The sequence below is a fragment of the Tetrao urogallus genome (assembly GCF_951394365.1).
Source record: "Tetrao urogallus genome assembly, chromosome: 4".
Lineage (NCBI taxonomy): Eukaryota > Metazoa > Chordata > Aves > Galliformes > Phasianidae > Tetrao > Tetrao urogallus.
In genome coordinates this window covers 29,391,591-29,417,056 of record NC_136817.1, presented here as the reverse complement: position 1 = coordinate 29,417,056, position 25,466 = coordinate 29,391,591, and the positions used below count along the sequence as shown (strand labels likewise).

The 25,466-nt window shown below is 45.1% G+C and overlaps 2 protein-coding genes across 2 annotated transcripts in view; both read right to left on the bottom strand.

The window, feature by feature from the left end:
- Nucleotides 1–6,308: 6,308 nt before the first annotated feature.
- ARL9 (ARF like GTPase 9) lies at nt 6,309–10,165 on the bottom strand (the record flags this gene model as incomplete). The annotated part of the gene is made up of 4 exons (XM_079534682.1): nt 6,309–6,488; nt 6,880–7,055; nt 9,779–9,950; nt 10,031–10,165. The coding sequence occupies 4 exons, from the start codon at nt 10,163–10,165 to the stop codon at nt 6,309–6,311; spliced, it is 663 nt and encodes a 220-aa protein (XP_079390808.1).
- Nucleotides 10,166–12,596: 2,431 nt separating this feature from the next.
- Nucleotides 12,597–25,466, bottom strand: part of SRP72 (signal recognition particle 72) — a gene marked incomplete at both ends in the record, with an annotated part of 62,348 nt that continues 49,478 nt past the window's right edge. Inside the window, 17 exons of the mRNA XM_079534467.1 lie at nt 12,597–12,771; nt 13,572–13,731; nt 14,031–14,068; nt 14,304–14,441; nt 15,116–15,193; nt 15,785–15,888; nt 16,579–16,674; nt 17,112–17,176; nt 18,435–18,507; nt 19,010–19,138; nt 19,549–19,680; nt 19,860–19,917; nt 20,010–20,134; nt 20,752–20,783; nt 22,401–22,512; nt 22,750–22,893; nt 23,294–23,417. Of these exons, the coding sequence (XP_079390593.1) occupies nt 12,597–12,771; nt 13,572–13,731; nt 14,031–14,068; nt 14,304–14,441; nt 15,116–15,193; nt 15,785–15,888; nt 16,579–16,674; nt 17,112–17,176; nt 18,435–18,507; nt 19,010–19,138; nt 19,549–19,680; nt 19,860–19,917; nt 20,010–20,134; nt 20,752–20,783; nt 22,401–22,512; nt 22,750–22,893; nt 23,294–23,417 (1,783 nt within the window). The remainder of the gene's footprint in view (nt 12,772–13,571; nt 13,732–14,030; nt 14,069–14,303; nt 14,442–15,115; nt 15,194–15,784; nt 15,889–16,578; nt 16,675–17,111; nt 17,177–18,434; nt 18,508–19,009; nt 19,139–19,548; nt 19,681–19,859; nt 19,918–20,009; nt 20,135–20,751; nt 20,784–22,400; nt 22,513–22,749; nt 22,894–23,293; nt 23,418–25,466) is intronic.

The window sequence follows — 25,466 nt, the reverse complement described above, 5'->3', positions numbered from 1 at the left end:
AGGATGCTGCTCCTGGCCCCATCCATGCTGTAAACGATGGTGAAGATCTTCAAAGTGGGTTTACTTGGGGTTCTCCTGTCACAAAAGGTTTCAAGATACAAAGCAATACCCTGATATTTAACATAATTTTTTATTTATAGAAGATTATATATATATAATATGTATGTATATGTGTATACAGCTTCTGATGGCTGCGTAACTCGTCTAGCAATTCCCATTAATAGCAGCTGCACAGGCCAGGAAATCTCATGCCCTTGTCCTGGACTCATGGAAAAGCTGCCATGAAACGTTCAAGCACAGGGGGGAGGAATAGAGATTTCTTTTCCCTATTATCCCAAGAGGCAAAGCATGCATGCTAGCTTTAGTATATAGAGCATCTAGAGAGGAGGGCAATTGTAAAACTTGATGTCTTGTTCTTGTGGTGTCTTGGTTAATTTAAGGTGCCCATGCCAGCTCTGGATATTGACAAGATAAAAGCCTACATCGTTAACAGACTGAGCCAAGATCCCTTGAATGTATGTCTCACATTTCTGTTAAAGATAACCGAAGGGAGAGAACTGGTCTTTTCTTTGTCCAAAGTGTGAATAAAAACCAAAGATTTTTGGTGAGAGATGCTATGTTGTGTCCCTCCCCATGCTCCCTGCCCCAGGAACAGAAGGCACACTCCTCTGGGTGGATAACACTTCTCCAAAACGGGGTCAGCAGGCGCTGGGTTTTTCCCCTCTTGCCACAGAGTTGGGCAACCTCTGGTCTAGGGCACCCTCCATCCATCCACAGCACACAACCCAGGTGTGGGGTAGCAAGATGCTGTTCGTGGGGGTTCCCTGCAGGGTCAGAGGCCAGCTGCCAGCCCCTTTATGGCTGTTCATAAGCCAGAGTGACAGTGCTGGGGCTCTTCACAGAGGCCAGTTTCTGGTCCATTCTGGTACAGGACAGACTGAAAAGTAACAAGCATTATTTACCTAGTGACCTTACCTTGTACAATAGGGATCAAAATCCTCTCTTTAGTAGATCAGTGAGTCAATTAGTGGATCCCCTGATAAATCCTCTTCCAGTTTGTAGTCACCTGCCTCTACTACTCCTGAAGGAATCAGCTTAACGCAGAGAAGATTAAGATACACTGACTGGCACTTAAACTGGCATGTGCTTAGAATCCTCATTTTTGCTTATTCATTTATTCTCCTGCAGTGGTATGTTCATTTTATTCCTTGCTGGAGAGCATCGCTATCACATCAGTATCTCCAGCCAATGCTTGGATTGCCAATGCCAAGCACACTAAACTCACTAGAAACATATAAAATCATTTTCTCCTGTGCCATGTCCTGCTTAGGTTGTGCTGCTCCCATCCAGCAGCCAAACCGACCCACACTTCGACCCAACTGAAGCTCCAGGTTTGCCCTGTAAAGTGTGGCACTAATACCCATACCAAATAATGCCACTGTCCTTGGGCATGGCAGAGATGTTGTAGCATCCCATGAGAGGGTCTAGATTGTCTCTTAGTTTTCCCATAGAAGCCTGGTAAGAACAGTGAGGGTGTGAAACGTGCCTTTAAAAACATACAAATGTATTATGTCTCTGTTGGGACCATTCTTCCCTGTCTAAGAAGGGGCACACTCAGCCCATCTCCCCACAGCTGTGAAGGGTTGCTGGCTTTATGCTGAGCACTCACCTTATTAGGCACTGAATTTCCTAATGCTGTGCAGGTGGTTGCTGTCAACTTGAAAAGGACCTTCAAGTAATGAGTCTGGTTTTACAGTTCCCAAGGGATGTGTAGAAAGGGTCATTTCATTACACCTCTGAAACCCCTGCAGGGGTTTCATGATTGCATTTTTCTTGCTTACCATTACCACCTAACTATACCACAGGTATGACAGTAGAAATAATAATAATGTTACGGTCAGGGTGTGCCATGGAAAGTGGGTGAGGTTTTACAGCACCTCAGTGGTAACTCTCACGTGCCCAGGGCAAATTTAGAGTTGCTCATCCTGGACTATGGAAAGAGAGAGACTGTGTGAACTCTCACTTGGTGGGAGAGGGTACCAGGGCAGTCATAACAGCACAGCAGGACAGTGGGTTTGTGGAGACTTTTTGGAGCGTGGTGGCGCCCATTCACTCTGGTATGTTTAAGGGTTCTTTCTCTTTCCAAGTAACTTTTCATCAGTTTAATCCAGTGAACTCAACAGCCCACAGATTTTTTGCTCTCTCTGACTGCAGAGACGTGAATTTGCAAACCTGCTCTTTCTGCAAGGTTCTTTTTGGACACGACAGGGAGGGGGGGAAAGTATGTTTCTGTTTCATAACTTGCCAGGCAACCCTAGCAGGTAGGTTGGATGATTAGCCAGCCTAGGCTGCCCAGACAAACAGAAACACCTGTTATCAACGCTTTCATAGATTACTGAAAGGTACCATGGGGATAGCACTGTTCCCACAAGGCTTTAGGAGCAAAGGTGAAGATATATTTCTTAAAGGGCTTAAAAACCTTGCAATTTTATTTCAGTCCGTTGAGCACAGATGTCTTAGATGCTATAGAAACACAGGGATATAGACCTTTTGTACCCCAGGACCAAGTATTATGCACTGAAAATCTTCATACTGAATATTCACCAGAAAAAAACCATTCACCTAGCACAGTTATCACAGACTGTTCCTGGTTAAGTGTCCCAGGCCTGGAGCAATTGCATGATGTGGACAGCTGTGGGAGTCCCCACCATGCAAAAAAACACAGCAGGTGGAGCATTGCTTTGCTGCTTAATATCACCTGGCTGGAAACTTTCAGGGCACACAGCCCCAGCAAATGCTTGTTAGACAACAGCTCAGCACCACAAAGACCTTCGTGTTGGCAAGCTGCTGCTAGGGCATCTCACTGCAGACCCCCTGAAAGGTGCCTGCTGACTTATCTCCCTGTTACACCTACCTGCTGCAGGCAATACTGCAAGCATGGCTGCCTGGCACCTTGGTGGGAACTGCTTGCAGGATGCTGGCCCCCTGCCTCCAGGTCAAGACAAGACATGCTCAGGAAAGCAGTACTCTTTTCAGGAGCCAAACAACAGTTTCAGCAGTTTCTGCCAATTGGCTCTTCAAGAACTTTTGCTTGCAAAAGTGCAAGGGGGTAAAGGATAACTGCACAAAGTCCACCTCCAGACTTGCTGCATTACAGAGCTGGCATTCTTTCTGTAGCAGGCTCATCAGTTCACACACAGCTAGCACAGCCACATCCAAACCTTGCATCAAGTGCCACCCTGCAGCCCTGCTTGGACACAGCTTTGCAAAGGCTGTCTCAAGATCCATCTGAGGAAGGAGTCACACGTATCTCAGTCAGGTCTCTCAACTCATATGGTGATCATAAAGCTTTCTCCAGTTCTAGGAAGGTAAGTTACTTGTTTTTTCTTTTTTTTTTTTTCCCTTATGGTGGCAAGCGCTATGAACAGGCAAACATCCCCGCACACGATGGTACTTTCAGCGGTTTTGTAACCTGAAGGAATTAAGCAATACCACTGACAAGAGGAGAGTCCCAGGAAAATATTTATTATTTGCTTATGCTTTCCAGGAGGGAAAATGAGGCTTGCTGCAGGCAGATATAGAAGTACCCCCCTTCTGCTGCCCAAACTGCTTTTGAGTTCAATCGCTTGTAAAGCTGTAGAGAACAACAAAGTTGGCAGGGGCACCCCAGGCATTATATGCACCTGAGTACATGGAAGGGGCGGAGCCAGGATCCACCCCTTCCCAGACCTCATTTAAGGGTTGGCATTGCAGGCAATGGTTTCTTGCTGGAGTTCCCTACCTGAGTCTTTCATGAAGGTAAGCAGATTCTTTTCTTTGCTTCTATGCCTATTGCATTTGAGGGAATCTTCACTTGCTGAGCTTAGGACTTTGCTATTCTACTGTCATTATTATACTTTCTGTTGCTTTACAGCACCCCACAATACAGTTTGCTCTCTTGGCTATCAGTAGATTGCACTGGCTCACAATAAGCCCACAGTCAACAACACCCCCAGAGACCTTCCTGCTAAGCTGCTATCCAGCCACTCATTTCTGATCTGTAACTGTGTCTGGCATTGTTCTGGCCCAGGTGCAGCATGTTTAGTATTTTCCTTTGCTGAACTTCATGCTTGCTAATTGTGCTCCAGTGTATCGGGTTCCTCTGCAAAGGTCTCTCTTTCCTTCAGGAACTTAACAGCACTTTCCAGTTTAGTGTCATCAGCAAACTTGTTGAGGGTGTATTCTACTAATCCTGCAACCAGATCACTGATAAAAGTGGTGAACACAAGTGGCTCTAGAATGGAGCACTGGGGGAATACTGCTAACAATCAGCTCACAAGCAGTTGTAGACCCATCCACTACAACCCTTTGAGCTCTGCTATTCATCCAGCTCATCACCTGGCATATCCTGTGTTTATCAGACAGATGAACAATTTGTTCAGGGAGATGCTGTGAGTGACAGTATTATAGGTCTTATTAACAATCCAGAAAGATTACATGCACTGCCTTTCTTTCATCCACCAAGTGGGTAGTCATATGATAGAAGATCAGATTGCTAAGGCAGGACTTTTCTTTGATGAATCTATGTTGACTATGCTTGATAATACCTTTATTCTTTAACTTCCTCCTAACAGCATCTAGGACAATCCTCTCCATAACTTTTCCAGGTGCTTAGGTTAGACCAACAGGTCTATAGTCCCCTGGGTTTTCTTTTGTGCCTTTCTTGTCGATCAGTATAATGCAGCTTGGTAAATTGCTGAGAGGAGTCCAGCTATAACATCTGCTACTTCTTGAAGTACTTAGGGGTCAGGACCCATGTACTTCTGAACATTCAGCAATACAGCTTGTCCCTTACAATTTCAGTACACAGCTTCCCTTTTGAAAGGAAAGGCAGGCACTGTTTGTAATGAGGAGCAGGGAGAAAGGTGTTTTGCTTGTCCAGTGTAAATCCCCAAGTAAGCCATACCCGAGAGGCCTAGGGCACAGCCTGGACACCCAGTCTGCAACTATCTGCAGCCTGGGCTGCCTGCCTTTCAGTGTGAAGTATAACAAGACTGCGAAGTCTGTGTATCTCCTTAGGATACAACCACTTGACAGATCTTTGTATTGTTTTCCCTCGGTTGGTATCCTTGGTCCCTTCCCAGTGCAGCTGCATAGCAATGCGTTTGCACATGCTATGGCAACTGCTGCTGACTGCAGGGTGCCAGTAGCTGAGGCTGCTGGATGGAGCACAGCTACCTCCCCCCACAGGCACTGTTCTGGATGACCAACACCACTAACCCACAGCTCCCACTGGCCCAATCTAAGTACCCACTCCCTTTAAACACCATTTCACTGTCCCAGAAGGGCCAGCTGTGTCATTCCTTGTTGAGATAAATGAAGCCGAGACCAGTGGTTAGAGTAAAATGTTCTGCTTTATGCATCAGACAAAACTACAAAACCCTTGTATAATAAATTTAATTACAAAAAGTGTTTTTTGCCACACTCTTTAGACTCAGTCGTATGACCAGAGCATAGTTACAGGGATAGCAATACTGGGAAAGTAATGCACCTCTGCAATTCATCTTTCTCATCTGCTATGCTAACAGAAATCACTTTAAAAAAAAAAAAAAAAAAATGTTAAATTTCTCACCCATAAGACTGCTTGCTGTAGCACAATCTGGACTGAACCAAAATAAGACACTTAGACTGATGGAATCCTCCACTCTGGTACCACCTAAACTTCTTTCAGTCACTACTTTAAATTATACTTTGCTTACAGGGGAAAAACTAGAACAGAAATACTTAATGTCTTACTGCCTTTGTGTTCTTGTTCTTATCCAATAAAGTAGTTGCAACCTGCCCAATTTCCAGGAATTACCAAGTAGCCACTCTCTTAAAAGGAAACTCCTGAGGCTCTTGGGAAGTAGGGTCTCATTTCTAACAGCACAATACTGCTAACAGGGTTCTCTAAAACCTGTTACCTATAATCATTTAAACCTGAGACATCAGGACAGTTTATTCACTGGATACAACTTTGTTTCATTAAAATCAATAGTTGACTCCAACTTAGCAAGATGCCATCTTAACCTAGCTATAAATACCCTTAACTCTGCTGCCTGAGAGTTTCATTTCCCCCTATAAATATGCTACAAATATATTATTTTCCAGAGTTATTTTCAAAACGCTATAAAAACAGATTTTCCTACCAACTAGACATGATTTTCAGAGGAACTACACAGACAGAAAGAAAAGCTATCTTTACATTTCTGTTACCATGTGGCAAACTGACTGTAGATGAGCACCCCATCTTCCACAGCTGCAAATACTGTGATGTAGGAAAAGAGTTGTCACTGCACTTCCAAAACCAGCTGTGCTATCAGCTCCTTGGCATCCTTCATGCTGGAGGAGATCTCTGAGCCATCCTCTGCCACGTGGGTACCAAGCAAGAACATCTTCCTCTTGTCTCCGATATCAGACAGTGCCAGAGCATCGTAGATATCTGTGATGCAATATGCACCTTCAAGGTCCTAATACCAAAACAAGTCAATCAAAACAAGCCTATTAATTGCAACAGGGAGGGAAAGGGTCTCAAAATTTCTGAGGGCATCGTTCTTATGTACCTCTATGAGATCAAGTTTCCATGCCCTAAAATGCTTTGGAAACAAAATGCTTATCCTTAACTTTTTCCCAAAGAAATAAGAAGCAAAGATACATTCTTGTTTCAGTAAGACCTGCATCTTACAGATCTAAAACTCAACCTCAGATTACTTCACTCTGTGGTCAACAGGTGCCCTCAGAAGCCTCTCCCCTCCCTTCCCCCTCCACGCTCCCCAATCCACATAGCCTTAATTGAAGAGCTTTGCTGCTGTTTTCAGAGTCGCAGCCAGTCGACGTTCAGCTAGGCACAGGAACCCCTACCTGCTTGTTGGCTAGAACCACCACTGGCAGGGTGGAGTTGTTCTGGATCAGTTGATGAAGTAGCTCTTTTGCCACAGGCAGTCGGGCATGATCAGCTGAATCCACAACATAGATGAGCAACAACACTTTGGGCAGATACATCTTCCAGTACGAACGCAGAGATTCACTGCCCCCAACTGGAAGAGTAAACAGCAGCACAAAATTCACCGAGTAACCCAAACAGCACCACACCCGTAATGCAGGCAGTGGACCCTGGGGTGAAAACCCAGCGTATTAGCCTACTGTATGCAAGACTGGAAATAGCTTTATTCCCCCCATCTGAGTCCCATGCAGGCTTATGTGTATGTTCAGAAAAAAAGTCTTTTCATTTTAAGTTCTGGAGGTTTGTTTTTTATGGTTGCTTTCTGCCTTGTAGGTTCTTTCTCTCAACCTAGAAGGGAGAGCAGAAACAGGTTCAGTGTCCATAAGGGTCATGTGAGAATGTTCCCACATGATCAGTCCACATGCCCCTCAGAAAACAAAGGAGCCTACAATTTCCAAGAGAGAAATTTAATCCTAGAGTGGAAAAGGCTCTCATTAGATCTGTGTAATGTCAGAGGCCAATTCAAAACTCCCAGGGCTTTCACACTGTCAAAGCTGCAGAGGTATCTTAGAAAGAAATAAAAATCAAGTTCCAGCAGGCTCTTTGAGCTGTCCTTAGGTGGCAGGAGTAATCTTTTGCACAGATTACATTTCTACCAGGTCTCTTCTCTGCTGACTAAGCTTTTCATATTCAAAACAAGGGCTTATAACAATATGAAGCCACATGTCTAAGACTGCTGTTACCATCTAAGGACAATGTAGTGGCTTGTTGAATTTTAAGAGAGACAGGAATAGCGTATTGTTAAGCACTTCAGACGTATTTTCAGCTCTTCAGATCTGTTCCATTCCTTTCAGGAAAAGGTTGGGGGGAAGAGAGGTCCTCTGCAGAACAACACGCTCAAGGGTCGTGGGTGACTTGACTCCAAATGTAACAAACTTCCAAAGTATTATACTTGGGGTTTTCTATGACAGCTTCCTGCCTTATTTAGGAATTCTTCAAAATTGACATGCTAGCTAATCTGTTGTGTTTCAAAGCAATTTTGCTTTCACTTAAGTAAAAATGATTTAGTAGTTTCAAGAATGTACAAAGAAAAGCAACATTTCCCTGCTAGGGAGTATGTGCTTGTTCTAATCATAGAATCATCAAAGCCTTAGAGGTGGAAGGGACCTTTAAAGCCCATCTAGTCCAACCTCCTGTAGTGAACAGGGACACCTACAGCTACATCAGGTTGCTCAGAGTCCCATCCAGCCTGGCCTTTAATGTCTCCAGGGATGGGCCTTTGCACCACTTCTCTGGGCAACCTGTGCCAGTGCATCGCCACCTTCAGTGTAAAAGACTTTTGCCTTATATGCAACTCAATTTTTCCCTCTTTTACTTTTCTTCTTCAGCTCCAGCATACCTGCAGGCAGAACTGAGATCTGCCACTGCTGAAATAAGCCAAAAGGCCATGACTGACATATTATTCTTGGGGCTTATGCCTCCGACAGTACTGTGTTATTTTATAGGCTCCCCGCTATTTCTCTTGTCCAGTGCATTCATACATAGCATAAACCAGGGGTCAGCAACTTACAGCTAATGTTTTTCTTTCCTAAACAAATAGCAATACAGCAGAAGCCAGGCTCTCCTAACGCTTACAGAGGCAAGATTCAACCCACTTATCTGTATAATGGTACAAAGAAAAGGAACAATATTCTGTCTGTCCAGGCCAGCAAGATAAAAGTCCTGCTGTCTGCTGATCATAGTATGCCACATAATCACAGCGTAGGCTGCTAACCCCTGCTACAGGCAATGGTACAGACTAAGTAACCAGATTAGAGCACCATGCAGATTTACCTGGCTGAAACTGGCCTGAGACATTTCATCTCCCATGGGTCAGATTGCAGCCATCACATCTCAGTCACTACCAACCTGGACCAGAGAGGGAAGGATGACTCAGAAACAACACGTTCTGCTGTGGTGCGCGTTGTACTGGGCATGAGCAATTCCCAAGCAGGTGCAGAAGTACTGTGGTTGTTTTTTTTTTTTTTTTCAAGCTTAGTTAGTACAGAGCACCTCATTCCTAGCATCAATATCGGGAAATACTGGTGTCTGTCTGATAGCTACAAGGAGAGCAGCACAGAATAGGAGCATATCTGAAGCATTTCCCTAAGGCAGGATTACACTTTGCCTTAGAGACTCTACCTTCGCATCCTAAACACTTACCCACATGCCTGGGAGCAGCACAACTCCTGCCGACAGCAATACTGAGGTGTACCTGGGCTAGCTGCCAAGTGAGTCAGCCAAGTGCTGGTATGAAAAGCAGAAAGGGAAGCACATGGCCTCCACAGCAGTCTAGCAAGGATGTCAGCCCTCAGTACCAGGGACTGATGGAATCCAGGGCCCCTTCTCCTCTACCACCTCCTATGGAGGCTCTGGAACAAAAGGCATGCAAAGCTTTCCTTCCTGCCTTCTTTCCCCTTAGTATTTCTCTTCTATGCTTGCTCACGTCAGGCTTGAGCACCAACGGGAAGCTGTACAAGGAACAGCGGCCATGCAGGGACACCTGTGCTTTGGACAGGCTTGTTGCCATTGCATTTAGCAGCACTGTCTGAGAGCAGAGCTCCCCCCCGGGCAGGCTCAGACAGCACAGACCTCCCCTGACAGCAGGCCGTAATCTTCTTATATCACCAGGGTCGGGCAGCAGAATCTCCAAGAAGAAAACAACCCCGGCTCCGTGTTATCAGATAAGAAGATACGACGGTTCTACAATAGGGGGCTGATCCCTGGGATGCGGGACGGGAGCATCCGCCGCGCTCGGCACGAACGCAGCTCACTCACTCTCCAGGAACTCCATCTGGCTCTCCCCGCCGTAGATGCAGACGGCGTTGAAGCCCTCGGTGGGCGCCACGCTGCGCTTCACCTGGTTGGTGGCAAGCGAGTGGAGAACGCTGCTCTTCCCCGCCCCGTCCAGGCCCAGCACCAGGATCTGCCTGCCGGTTCCCTTCACCTGCTAAAGGAGGGAAGCACGCCCGGTCAGCCGGCCGGGGCCTACCCGCCCCCCGGAGCTCACCGCGGCCGGCCGCCCCGTACCTGCTCAGCGGCGGCGGGAGGAGAGCGGCGGGCCCGGCCCCGCACGTAGGCCCACACCCAGGCCGCCACCGCCGCGCCGCCCGCCGCGGCCAGCACCGCTCCGCAAAGCGCCGCGGGCCGCAGCCGGCTGCCCATGGCCACCCCGCGCCCGGCCCAGCCCTGCCCGGAGAGAGGCGGCGTCCCGCAGCTGGCCGAGCGGCTCCCCCTACAGACAGGCAGACGGACGTGCCTGCAGCGACGAGGCCCCAGCTGGGCGTTGCTGCAGACCTGGAGGTACGTACCGGTGGAAAGAGTCTGGCCTCATCCAGCTGCCGGCTGCAAGTTCCTGATCCTTCCTTTGCTCTTCTCGGCTTCTACAGAACCATTTAACTCGTAGATTTACCAAGCCAAAAGAACTTGCGTTTTCATCCCTAGCGGTTGTTCTTTGTGAGTATGCCTTTTTTTTCCTCTAGGCTCATTGGTAACTTGGTCCTCTGAAACACAAGTTCCACCCTTGGGTAATGTGGGGAGGAAAAAAATACCTCCTCTTGTTTTCTTAAACCTACTGATAAGTTTAAAAAAATCACTATGAAGAACCCTGCAGATGCTTTTAAGTTGCCAGTGAGGTTGTGTATGCCCCCTCCCTGGAGGCATTCAAGGCCAGGCTGGATGGGGCTTTGAACAACCTGGCTAGAGGGAGGTGTCCCTGCCTATAGCAGGAAGGCTGGAGTGAGAGGATCTTAAAGGTCCCTTCAAATCCAAACCATTCTATGATTCTGTAAGTATAAATGAGTGCAATGAGTGACAAATAATGTTGTATGCTTTCTGGCTTTTTTGTGAATTTGTTTATGTGAAGTCATGGTAACATTTCCTCTTCAGGCCTTGGTATCAAATCCTTTCAGATACAGAAGCCTTTACCTCTCAGGTTAACATCTAGTACAATAGCATCTCCCTGAGGTATTATTTCTACCACTGAAAATCTGTGCATAGGGAAAAAATGTTTTTGCAACAACTAGAAGTTTCAAGAGATGTTTGAGAGACTACCAGTAGAGTGCTAGGAAGGCAAATGCTCATCCTCAATCTCATCGCCTGCCTCCACTTGAGAAGTGCTATGCTTTTCCAATGCAAACAGCTGTCACAACCAGCCACCTTTGTCTTATCTAGTTCTTGCTTTGCCAAGCCCGCTACTAAGAGAGCTGGCTTGCAGGAAAGTGGACAGTGAGTCAGCTCAGCTGCCACACAGTTTGATAGTTTACTTTGGAATCATGAAGGCTGGAAAAGACCTCCAAGACCATCATGTCCAATTCCAACCCACCCTCACCCACCATTAACCACATCCCTCAATGCCACATTTCCACAGTTCTTTAACACCTTTGAGGACAGTGACTCTACCACGTCCCTGGGCAGCCTGCGCCAATGTCTCACTCATTGTAACAGTCTTGCTGTCCTCCTCAGGTTATCCTCTATCTAGACCGTGTGTTGTTTTTCAGCACCCTATGCACCTCTGCTGTTTGGTGGTCAGTGACTCGCTGGAATACAGCACTGAAGACAGTACTTGCATCAGAAACAGAAAAATTCTGTTAGAAGCTTTGACTAGCATATGGGGGAGCAGTGTAACTGTTTCAAGATGTTTTTGGTTATTCCATACCTGAGAGGCGAATTTTTTAAAGGCTGCATTTGAATTTGCTAACAGCCAGTTCCCTCAATACAATCTGAATTGTGAGATTTATTTTCTTTTCTTAAAAGCTCTATGGAACTCTCTGCTACGGTCTGAAGCCGTGTCCCCTGCCATGAGCAACATCTCACTCAAGCTGCAGAACACTATTCAGCAGGATTGCCGGGGAGAGGTGGGACTCAGCAGAGGAAGCAATCCTTAGGTTGCAATCCTAAAAGAAACATGAAAATCAACCCACAGAGAATGCTGTCACACTCCCTCACGGGGGATCTGGCTACACATTAAACCCAACCGCCTATCTTCATTATGGTGGGTGAAAGCACTGGAGAACTTTCAAAGGAGCTTGCTGCCCTCAAAAACAGTCTTTCACAAATCCACTATGCTGGCCCAGCAAGTCATTTCTGCAAGCAACTAAAACAGCAGTTGGGAGCAGAAGCTAGGAAGCAGGCACCTCCTGGCACTGCACATATGGAACAGATCTCGTTTCAGAAACAAGCTACAAGCTCTTGTGTTTATTTACAGTTAAGAATGCAGTTCCACAGAAGCACAAGGGATAATCAAGTAACACAGTTGTCCTTTTTACCCAGCCTGGCTCCCTTGCAACAGCACCTCAGCTGCTCCTGCGTAACATCCTGTTTGAGAGCAGGAGATGCAGAAGCCCCTCAGACACATTCATTGAGGCTCCTTAGTCTGGTTTATACTGCGTGCTAACAGTTTAGGAGGAAGACAAGCCACAGTAGGTACAAGTGTGAGGAAGACAACCTGGTGAGTCATGTGGTGTCCTATATCAGCTTTCTTCCCCCTGGAACACCAACAAAGATTTGGATACAGTCTTTCACCACCACTTGCTTTTGACCTTTATTATACAACCAACATCACCTACTGATGTGTGCACATTATACATTCTGCTTTCTACCACCCTCCTTTCCCCCCTTTCTTCTTCTTCTGTTGTTGTTTCTTCTTGGTGGCTGGGGCACCAGCAGGTTTTTGGTGCCTGGGAGGGATGACATTACTTGCAGCCGATACAGCTGCAGCACTGCCTGGCCGAGGGGAGGTAGGTGGGCTGCTGGCAGTCCTACTGGCATCCCTACAGAGAAGACAAGAAAAAAAGACACCATATGAGTTCACAACCACCTGCAAGATGTGGCACTGTAAGCAGCAGCTTAGAAGAAAGCTAACAGCAAAAAAATAGTAGTTGCCCTATAAAGTAGCAACAGAAAGCCTAAGGATGTGAGAGCATTCACGCAAGGAAACGTTGCTCATCTCAGATGAACTTCAGTGTAGATAGTAGGAGAGCAATGTGTGATGGGAACGTGTCTCCAAGGGCAAGCAACCAACTTCTAACAGATGCTCATTCAACACTAGAAGTCCATAACAATGAAAGCAAGGCTTTCAGCTTTAGAATAGACAGGTAACAGCTCAAGCAATACAAGAGAACCCTTTCAGTCCCCTCCATTACGGGGTTTAAGACCAAAATCCTCTTTCCCCCATTGAGCATATAGACATCTCTATGCCAGCTCTCCTGGCAAATACCGCTCAAACCAACAGTACCACAAAAGGCATTTAATGCCTTAGTTTTTAGAGACAGCTGTATAAATGAGGAACTGTCATACAGAACTTGCAGATCCCTGTGTTGCTATTATTTTAAAAGCACTTCCTTCTCCATTTTATTTGTACTTTAATACCTTCAAGCATGTCTATTAAATCGTTTTGGTTTTCAGTTAACTACAGAGATCTTCTGGAAGAGCAGCTGGTAGAAGGTTTGAGTTACAAAGTACAGTTTCAACTGTGCTACCCAGAGCTGGTGAGATGAAGAGACTGGAAAAAACACCCCTCCTAGCCACCCAGGAGTCATTTCCCACACCAGGCCCAGCAATGGGTACTTACAGTTCAGAGGAACCAGCTGTGGTTGAACCCTGAGTTCCCTTGCCAACCTGGTCCTTCTTCTTGCCCTTCTTCCGTCCACGATAGTACGAACGTTCTCGCATTGGAAGCCACCGCTCAGGATCAGGAGTTACCTTGGGGTCATAGTTCTTGGGCAGCTTTCCTACAGAACAGTTAGTGCCAGGCAATGAGATTGGAGTCAGCTCACTAGACGAGCATCAACAGAAAGCACACAGAGCCCAGAAACACGTAACAGATTTCACTGTGGGTCTTCTATCAAGGTGCTCTTCTCACTTCTGTGCAGAAATGTCCCCTACAAAAGGTGTAATCATGAACACCTGAGTTAAGCGAGACCCAGACTTAGCAAAGGGCTCCAGTTGCTAGGGAGCTCAAGGCTGCCTATCAGAAGAAACAATCTGGCCAGCTCTCTGGATCTACCAGAAGATGGGAAACACGACTTACCTTTCTTCTTTTTCTTCTTCTTCTTCACCTCCCCTTGTCTGAAAAGGAAGGCAGGAAACAGTCACTGTGACATAGCACAAACAAAGTCAAACAAATGCTATCTCTAGAAGACGCCAAACATTCCCATCTTTCTATAAGCTTAGCCTGCTACTACCTGAAGCTCCTTGCAGTTACACACCAGCCTGTCTGCTACAATAATACTCTCATCACAACAGGTATGGTTCTTCTGCCTTTCCAAAAAATGATTATGCCAGAGCCAAAGCAGCATTGTACCCTTGCTCTTTCTGTTGATTGTCTCCAGTGAGTTTCCCAGCTTTCTTCCGAACATAGGTTGCTCCATGGGAGTTCTCTAGTGCATCAACATCTACTTTCAGCGACATGGTGTCCGAAGAAGGCAAATGTTTGCTAAGACTACAAAGGAAGAGTTCAGGAATGCAAACCAAGAGGGCTAACATGCAACTGACAAGGGGCAACCAAGTAAGATAAACACCCAGCTTTGTTCAGATACCAACTAGCAACTTCAGCTTGAATGAATTCAGCCTGGTGGTAGTATAGATACCAGACAGATCTAAGGAGCTAATCCCAGCTCCCTCAACAACTTCCTGCACAAATTGGGATGAGCTGCTGATTCACTGCCCTCTGACTTTTTTTTTTTTCTCCATTTTTTGAGGTGGTGCACAAAACTAGCAACTGTTTGTTCCAGGTGACAAAAGATGTACAGGAAGCCTGATACTTTGGATCAGTGAGAATTTAGCCATATTTTGTTGGACACAGCCCTGCATTACTACCACATGTCTAAAACAACAACAGGAAAAATGGAGAAACTCCTATTCTTGGTTTCCCTTAGTCTTAAATTACCACATCTCAGAGAGGAAGAGGCCAAAGATAAAAGTGTGCTAGAATTTCATAGTAATCAAACCATCTAGGAAATAAAGCAGCTCCAGAAAACGTGACCTGGATGTGCAACTGGAAACGATCCTTGTCTTTCTTCATGAGAGAGTGAGTCTGAATTTCCCACACAAGTAAAATTTCCCACACAAGGAAACAATGCCCAAATGCCACAAGTACCACTGTCAAAAGGATACACTTTCGCTTTTTCAGGGTCCACAAGGGAGTAGGCAGAGATGAGTTGTGCCAAAGTGTGCACATCCTTTGGGTTTTGCCTTTGGAGAACAAAAAGAAAAACCAGGTCACACACTCATTCCAGAGCTTGGTATCACCATACACTGCATGTTACTGTACCACATCTGCTGTCTGTGGGGACAGGCATGTCAGTCTGTGGTCTCTGCCAGAGCACATCTCCAAAAATCACTCATGCAGACAGGGAGAGATGCAGATATCATCACAGTATCATTAAGCAAGCAATGAAGAACAAAATTCTTGCAAGTTACAGATACTAAGGCTGTTTAATAGACACCCCACTCTCCTCAAATCCCACCAGGTAAATAATAAAAATGAAACTTAGAAATCCATGGCTTATGCAGACTAGAAAACAACATGTCCCAGTCATTAAAGTAACCTTCACTACACGCAACAGGCCTCCAGGATAAATCAATCAGGTTTTCAAGTGAATGTCACCTATGGATCAAATGACTTATCCCCTTCAAAAATATGGCTTTGAATGGCAGCCCGTGTATAAAAGAACTCTAAAGAAGGGCTGATGGCAAACCAGCATTGTCAGATGCCACCTGATACCAGAAAGCTTGCAGAGGTCTACAGGCAAAGAATCCCTTTTCAGCAACCACCCAACTCACTTCCAGAGCTCCTCCAAGTCGCTGATTGCTTCTTTCTTCCTGCCATGCTTTAATTTGAAGTTGGCAGCTTCCCTTATCAGTGACAAATGGACAGGAGACTCTGGCTGAAAGGTAGAGCAGCTGTAATTAGTTCTTTGCTTTCACAGCATACAGCCCAGCTCTAATTGCCTTTAATACCACAGACACCTGGCTAAAGTGGACAGAATTAGCACCCTGTCATACAGCAGTAAACCAACTTTGCATTAGTGAGGCAGGACTGCTCACTCCACAGTGATTTCTAATAGGGGATAAAGCCTGACTGCTCTGTTTGGACACTCACAGCTCTCACTCTCCCTCTTTGCAATGCACTTAGAATAATAAAACAGTGATAAAACAAATACTCACGAAATACTCATAGGTCTCCAAAATCCCAACTGGGTGAACTGCTGGGGTTGAGCAACAACAGGAAAAGTTGAACTTGGACTAGCTGTCCTGGTTTTGGCTGGGAGAGTTTATTTTCTTTTAAGTAGCTGGTATAGTGCTGTGTATAGGATGAGAATATTCTTGATAACAAACTGATGCTTTAGTTGTTGCTGAGCAAAAAGTCCACGACTATTCAGTTTCTCACACTGTCCTGCCAGAGAGGAGCTGGGGGGGTACATGGAGCTTGAAGGGGACAGAACCAGGACAGCTGACCTAAAGTGGCCTAAGGGACATTCCATACCATATGGTGCTGTGTGGAACCCTAAAACTGGTTGGAGCCGGACACAATGCTAGCTAGAAATGACTGCATTACCTCCTCTGTATTGACTTGCCTGGAATTGCTGATACCACTGGATAGCCTGTGTGAAGACCTCAATTGCACTGTCAATGTCTTCTTCATGACTGTACATCGTCACCAATGCAGACACCTGCAAATGTTCAAGAGCAGCTTAAAGCAGATCCCCACAGAAATGGTCTGTAACCAGAGAGCCAGCAGTTAATTTACGAAATTTCCTAAAATGGTCAATGTGAGCTTTCTGCTCTATTCCTAGAAAGGAGTTATTGTCATAGGCAGGATACCAAGGCATGATTTTGCTACCCGGGTTCTTCCAAAGAAACATCCCCACCAATCTTTCCCCTGCAGTACAACTTTAGGAGTGCATTCACACAGAGAACCTCCTTGTCTTAGCACCTTCTTTGCTTGCCATCAGCCACAGTTTCACTAGAAACCCTTTTTCTTGTCCCCATCTCTACCCAAAGAGCCATGAAAAAAGAAATTAGCACCAAAGTGATGAGGTACAGATCCACCTATTTTTCTATACCCTAAACACAACTAGAGTTACTCAGGGCAAGGAGTTTTGCTTACCATACCAGGCTTGTGCTGCAGTTCTTCTATGCTCCTCAGAATCATACAGGCCTTGGTAACGCTGCCTTTTTAGAAAGAAAAGAACATGCTCTTAGTGCCATGGTCACAGTTCACCCTGCCTGCTGGACAGGGCAAGGGACTAGTCTGTGAGCTTCCACTACTTCCAAAGGTAAACAACAGGGAAATAACAATCCCCTTCTCAAAAACATTTCCCTCATTTCCAGAAATGAAGGACAAAAGCCTCCACATAAGAGATCCCATTCTTGCTCTTGGCACAGTCTGAAAGGGTTCAGGAGCAGCATTTTGCAGGCAGGTTCTTTTCATCCAGAAGCAACTATGAGCTGTCTGACTGTGTACAGGAATGATAACACCAGGAAGTCCCACACTGCTTGCAGGATGCCTCCTGACCCAAAATACATTAAATCCTGTCAGTCCTGGCTTGACATGAGCCAGAAATGTGTGCTTGCAGCCCAGAAGGCCAACAGTATCCTGGGCTGCATCGAAAGAGGAGCTGCCAGCAGAGCGAAGGAGGGATCATGCCCCTCTATTTTGCCCTCGTGCTGCCCCACTTGCAGTGCTGCATTCAGGGCTGGGGCCCCCAGCACAAGAAAGATGTGGAGCTGTTGGTGGGGATTCAGAGGAGGACCACACAGATGATCAGACATCTGGAACACCTCTTCTGAGAAAGGCTGAGGAAGCTGGGCTTGTTCAGCCTGGAGAAGGCTCAGGAGAGATCTCACTTTCCAATGAGATCTCCACTGGATCCAGCTTTCCAGTACTTAAAGGGAACTTCTAATAGGAGAGAGACTGACTTGTTACATGGTCGGTGATAGTCCTAGTGACAGGAAAGAGGAAAGGCTTTAAACTAAAAAGAGAGTAGATCTAGACTAGAAATTTTTCACTCAGAGTGGTGAGGGGCTGAAACGGGTAGTCTAGAGAAGTTGTAGATGCTCCATCTCTGGAGGTGTTCAATGTTAGGTTGGAAGGGGCCCTGGGCAGCCTGATTAGTGGATGGCAACGCTGCACATGGCAGGGGGTTGTAAGTAGATGATCTTAAAGGTCCCTTCCAAACCAAGCCATTCTATGATTCACAAAAACTGTGGGCAGCTCTGTCAGGGATCTATGTAACCTCAACACTCAGGCACTAAGCTATAAGCTCTATCCCCCCATAGAGCCATATTTAGAATACCTAACTGAATGCATCTCTGTTCTGCACTCTATCACAACAGTGACTGTAGCAGAGATTGCCCTAAAGACTGTTTTCCCCCAACTCTCACATCATTATAGTGAGCTGACACTTTCCCAAAGGAGGAGACTGAATACCTTGAGCAATTTTTAGCTGGGCCATCGTCAGCTTGATCTCAGCTGCATTGGCAGGGTGCTGCTCTGCAAAGTCCTGAGGATCAAAGGATAGAACAACTCAACATGTGCTAGGGCATCAAGATGCTTTTCTGGTCAACCAGATCCTATGCTCAGTCACAGAAAGCTGGCAAGAACCAAGGGAGTATTTCCAGCATAGGCAGACTTCAGCATGCAGCAGAAGAGAGCCTCAAACTGCCAGTGTCCCATTGTCCTCTTTGATTACAATCCCAGACCACTCATTACTTCCCCAAAAGGGCTGTTGTAGACTGCTTGCAAGCAGAGCCACAGAACCCACTGCTTACCCTTAAAGAAATCTACAAATACCAGAGGTGCAAGGGAATACTTTCCTTTTTAAAGAAGCATGGTTTATTTAGGTGTAAATGCTTTCCAGCAGCATTAAACTAAACTATTATAAGCACAGTCAGATATTCCTGGAAATTTAAACAAGACAAAACAAAGGGAAGTAGCACAGAAGAAAACACATAGAGCTAAGTTTGAGGGGAGCAAGACAAAAGGAGTACTTTGTCTTAACCTACCTGCAGAAGCCCTATGGCCTTTGTATGCTGCTTTTCACGACACAGCTGGGCTGCCTGGATTAGCACAGGAAGCAGATGCTCAGGGCTCTGAGACTGCAGGCTTGCTGACAGTTTGCGGCACTGCTCTGCCTGTGGGGTGGGAGTAGAAAATACATTTTGTTCAATCTCTGTAAGCACCTAATGCTGGCCTGACCTCCAGTTATACCTAACAAGATGAAATGCTAGCAATGAATTCCCTGAAATGGATATAAAGAACCAAGAACAAAACCGCCTAGTAGCAGTTCAGATGGATCTAAGAACCCGACACATTCAGTCTCTCTCCTTCTAGTCAACTATGTATTGCCTTTGCTGCAGCAACCCTCAAGTCACTACTCAACAAGCTGCTCTGTTCTTTAAGGGATATTTTTTTCCCCACTTATGTGCCTAAGCCAAGTAGTCATACCTTCTGCCAGATAGGCTGCATACCCATTTTTATCTAGTCAAATTACCATGGAGGGTGCTAAGCCTGTAACCAACTACTGCAGATCAGTTTCTCCTACCTGGTTAGTGTACATTGCCAGCAAAGCTTTGTTGAATTCAATTGCCTGAAGCTGTTTCTTAGAGAGTTTATGCTCAACACCTTCTGCATTGGTCAGTTTCACCTTTTTCTTTGAGTCAAAAACATTTTGGTCCTGGGGAAAAATCACACCCGATTAGATGATTTCACTACATTCCTTGAACAAGAAAAAGGCTTTGAATCTGTGATTTAACTACTGTTTAGAAGAAAAGTCATTCCTGTTTATGAAGCAGACAAACAGGCTGAGCAGCCACAAGAAAGGGCCACACTGAAAGCAGCAAGGAAATTCTATACCTTGTTAATTGTGATGATGTTGTTTGCGATGACGGCAAGCAGTCCTACATCTGTTGGCCTGCAAATAAGAAAAGGAGAAAGCACATTATTATTGAGCAGTGGTCTCTCTACAGGTGGAAGAACAAGCAGTTATTTTAGAAAAGCTCCTACTTCAACTTGATTATTTGATTGTAGAGTTGTAGAGCATCCTCTGTACGACCCTGCAGTTGCATGATATATGCCATCTGACCATGAATAATGGCCAGTTCAGCCTCAATGTCTTCTTCAGTCACATCCTGAGAGAAAATCAAAGCAAAAGTAAAATTAAAAAAAAACCACAACAACCTGCAATCTCAGCACTTCTTCCATGGTTTCAGCATTCTGAAGGCAAATGTTTATGAGCTCCCTTGAGCCATGTAAGCAGCAAAGAACCCCAGCCACTACAGGTAAAGCCGCAGTACAAATGCAAGTGTATCTGGGTTAAACTAGAAAAAAAGAAAGCTTCACCTGCTATTGTAAGAGTTTGAAGATGCTTTTAGTTTGTGTACTGAACCTGCCCCTCTGCTTGAAGCAACAACAGTGAGTACAAGTCACCTAAGTTTCCCATCACCCACTCAGCATGTTCATACACAGCATAAATGGGACACAGGGAGATTTCAAACTGTATCCATACTGCCTGCCCCAGTACAGGCAACAACACAAGGAACACAGCAGCAAACAGCTTGCTGTGTTGCACTTCTGCAACAGCTACAATTGCTGCCCCAGCCTCGCAAGTTGGTACCAGCAGCAGTGGCAAGTCTTGCTGAGTTAACACTGTACATTGGCTTTGGCCATTGTGGTTGTTTACAGCATGACCTCAGCCTCATTCGTGTTGGTGCAAAGCAAACTTTCCATAACAACATCAATAACTTACAGAGTCTTCTGAGAGTGACTGGCGACACAGCTCTAGAAGAAAAACAAAGGGAAGAATGAAATTTAGAAGATTTAAGGGGAAAAAAAAAAGGCCTAGAAGCATAAACTGTTTCCATGTATCCCTTGCAGATGCTGAATCCAAACCTTCTGTAGCATTATGAAAGGCAATTGAGTCTACAGGTTTGGTGATGATGACAGTGACCATGAAGGAGAAGATAAGATTATTCTGAAGAAACGTCAAAAACAGAGGAGGTACCATCTCTCCCAAAGCTGCCTACTGAGAGCAGAGTCACACACTCATTCTCTTTTCTGAACAAATTTCTTTGAACCTAGCTGCTGATCTATTCCATCAGAAATAGATCTTAGTATTAACTACTACCACAGTCAATTAAGGTGCTTGAAGCCCACCCTTTACAGGGAAGCAATTCTACCAGTTTTCAGTACAGACCACTTAACTTTCACTTAATTTTCTCAAGTACTTCATCAGAATGTTACTTGTTTTGCTCTCCAAAGGAATATTATAAAAGCATGCATATAGATTCACTAATGCCAAGAATTGCACTTGCACAATACAATAGTTGTATGGGAGAGTTGCTATTCTATCAGCAAAATCAGGGCAGAACTGACCTATTTATCTGTAAGAGCAAATAGATCAGAAAAACTCATTTTCTGTCATAGCTTTCCTTTTTAAAAAAGGAAAATAAACAACAAAAAAATCCCACACCCCATAATCTCCCTTTCACCCTACTGAAAAAAAAACGCTCTTCACAGAAAAAGGAATAGAAAAATTTCTATTACTGGTATCATGGCTAATTCAGACCATGCATGTTTAGGTCCACAGGAGGGCCACGAAGATGATCAGGGGACTGGAGCACCTCCCCTATGAAGACAGAGCTGAGAGAGCTGGGCTTGTTCAGCCTGGAGAAGAGAAGGCTGTGGGGTGACCTATTGCAGCATTTCAGTACCTAAAGGGAGCCTACAAAGAGGAGGGGAGTCAACTCTTTACAAGAGTAGATAACAGCAAGACAAGGGGAAATGGAGGTTGAGGGAGAGGAGATTTAGGTTGGATGTCAGGGGAAATTCTTTACAGAGGGAGTGATGAGGTGCTGGAACAGGCTGCCCAGAGAGGTTGTGGATGCCCCATCCCTGGAGGTGTTCAAGGCCTGATTGGATGGGGCCCTGGGCAGCCTGGTCGGATATTAAATGGGGAGGTTGGTGGCCCTGCGTGTGGCAGGGAGGTTGGAGATTCATGATCCTTGAGGTCCCTTCCAACCCAGGCCATTCTGTGATGTCACATAAAATATACACATAAATATGTATATATGCACTCACAAAACGAAGAGTTAAGAATGAGGTGTTTCATCTATGAGAAGAGATGACACTTAAATCTACTGCCCACTTCAGAAAAACTGCTTAAAGGAATTCAACCTCCATCAGGGGTGTGAAAGAGAGCCAGATGTTGCCACATGTAATGTGGCTCTGGAAAAAAGCAGCAGAGGAGTGCTTCTACATAAACACCAGATCTGCCAAGAACCATCTGGACACCTATAAAAAATTCTGACGTTAATCAAGAGTTAAAACTTCCTTCTCTCTGTTTTTAAGTATGCCTAGGAAGACCACAAAGCTTTTAACATCCCATTATGATTTTACCTTCTGCTTTCTGTAATTTCTTCATTGCTTCATTCAGCTTTCCTTGTCCAATCAATGCACATGCATTGTTATAACACAACTCATAGGTAGCTTCTCGAAGGCCCAAGTTTTCCTAGCATGAAAAACAAACATAAACACCAACTGATCTATACTGGCTACAGACACAAGCTATAGCTTTCAGATACATTCAAACTATTCCTTGCAAAATAAGTATGCTACAGAAAACTATGTTTTAGAGGCAATTTTACAAGGGCATGCAACTGGCAAATTTTAAGCCACAGTGCAAAGTATTTTCCTTTCAGCTGCACAACAAAGTAAGAGGCAATCAACAAGTGAGCAAGTCACTTACTGGCATTACTCTCTCCCATGTGCTCTGTGCTGCCACAACAGCAGAGAGGTTGGTTTTTCGTTCTTCCTCATATTCATCCTGGGAGTTGCGGATGAGATCCCGGTATGCAGCCAGACAATCATCATAACGCTCCAACCTGTACAACTGACAACAGCAAGGGATTAGCCATCAGAACAGCATTTCCTTGCCTTCTTTCTCCCTCCTCACAGGCTGGCTGCAGCAGAGCATCATATGTTTCAGGTTGAACATTACTAATGTTTGCATCCACCTATAAGAGCAAATTTCTGTAGATGAGATTTGCTAGGACTCAAGCAATGAGAACAGATACCTACACAGAGACTCCAGAATTTTTACTCCTAAAATAGCTTCTTTAGAAGCAGCAATTTAAATGGTTTTATTCTCAGACAGCTTTCTTCCAGATTAATGAGAAAAGTTAAATTAATAGTCTCTCAGGCAACCAAGAGAAGATTTGTCCCAAATGAGTGCAGGAGGACAAGGCATCCAGCATACAAAACTGCCACCAGGAAGAAAAGTTTGTTATTACCACTTGTCCATAAAGCTCCTTCAGTTTGTCTGTTTGTTGACTGGCACTCTGAATGGTCTTGAGAGCATTTTCAATGCGATTCAACCTGTATTCACAGTAGGCTTTCTCAAAGGCAATAACATCACTGCAAAGACAAGACAAAGGTTAATAGCAGGTTAATAGAACACAATTGTTTAAGCAGCCCTTATCAATCACAGACTACTAGATTCCCAAAAATGCCAAACACCAGAGGTAAGCACATGATCACAGGTTACTGAATTATTTATCTGTTGAGTACTGTAAAAATCTTAAACAACCTCAAAACAGCAAAAGAACCACCACCTTCCCTAGGACAAAGAGACAGGTGGTACTGGCAAGCAAGAAACTTGTATACAAGTCTATGGGGCCAGATGATATGCATCCCAGGGTTCTGAAGGAGCTGGCTGATGTAGTTGCTGAGCCACTGTCCATCACATTTGAGAAGTCGTGGCTGTCAGGTGAGGTCCCCAGTGACTGAAAAAAGGGTCACATCACTCCCATTTTTAAGAAAGGGAGCAAGTAGGACCTGGGGAACTACAGGCCAGTGAGTGTCACCTCTGTGCCTGGGAAGATCGTGGAATAGATCCTCCCGAATGACATGCTAGATCACATGAGGAATGAGTGTGTGATCCAAGACAGCCGGCATGGCTTCACCAAGGGAAGGTCATGCTTGACCAATCTGGTGGCCTTCTATAATGGGGTGACAGCATTGGTGGACAAAAGGAAGGCGGCCAATGTCATTTACCTGGACATGTGCACAAGGCCTTTAATATGGGCCTGCCCTGCATCCTTATCTCCAAATTGGAGAGATGTGGATTTGAAGGATGGACAACCCAGCGGATTAGGAATTGGTTGAAAGGCTGCAGACAGAGGGTAGTGATCAATGGTTCTGTGTCCAGGAGGTGGCTGGTAATAAGCGGTGTGCCCCAGTGATCTGTCTTGGAGCAGTGCCCTTTAACATCTTTATCAATGACATCAATGCCAGAATTGAGTACACCCTAAGCAAGTTTGCTGACGACACCAAGCTGAGTGGTGCAGTTGATATGGTGGAAGGAAGGAATGCCATAATCCTTCATAATCCTTAAGGTCCCTTCCAACCGTGGCCATTCTATGATTCTGTGATTATAAGAGGGAGAACTTGAAGCCTGTTAAATTTAGGGAAGTTACTTCTCCTCTCCATCATGTATCGAAAAACAAGCTACAAACTTAGATTCCTTTCATCCCAGGAAAGAAGTGATTTGTGAATAAGATGACAATATTTATTCAGATGTGAATATGGAAGCACTTCACTACTTCAATACTACAATGCATTTTTCTGAGAAGCTCCTTAACAAAAACAGTATCTGAAACAGGAAACTGCTGCTGCCGCACAGTTCCTGGGTAGCAATTCTTATCTCAATCATTGCACAATGAGTATCTTTATTAGGAAGAGAATTAAATCTGCTTAATGACATAAAAGGGGATACAGAAACTTGATTTGTACTAAAACACAAGTTGTCTTCAAGGTCTTGATTTGGAGAACACATACAAAGGGCTTGCACTGTCCTGATAGTTAAAGAAATACCATCAGTATGGCAAAGAAAATGACCCCAAAGAGCAGTATGATGATGTAGCAGAAATGCTAAGTCACAGGCTGAACAAGTGATTCAGCACCTGGTGAGAAGGCAGGGCCAACCAAGGGGAGCTCAGGTGCATGCAATCCACCTGAGTGACCGGAAGAGGTAGATCCAGGATCCACCCCTTCCCAGATTTCATTTAAGGGCTGGCAGTGGAGGCAAGGGTATCTCTCTCTGGGGTTCCCTACCTATCTGAGGTCTTCCAAAGGTATGTGGCTCTTTTCTTCCATTTCTATGTCTGTAGTTGCTGTGTTTGGGCTTGTTCTCATTTGCTGTAGCCAAAGGCTTTGCCACCTTGATTATTGTGGTACATTCCATTACATCATTACAGATGAGAAGGTTGTGCAAAGCTAACAGCTTGCTGCTACTAGTAAGGGCTTCTCCCTCTTCTCTTTGCTCTCACAAAAACCATCTCCTCCCCTCCATTAACTATGGTGCTCACCCACATCAACAAGGAAAATCAACTAATGGAGGTAGATACTACCTAGAACCAGATAGAGAACAATTTCTGTTATTAGATAAAAAACAAGCCGGTAGAC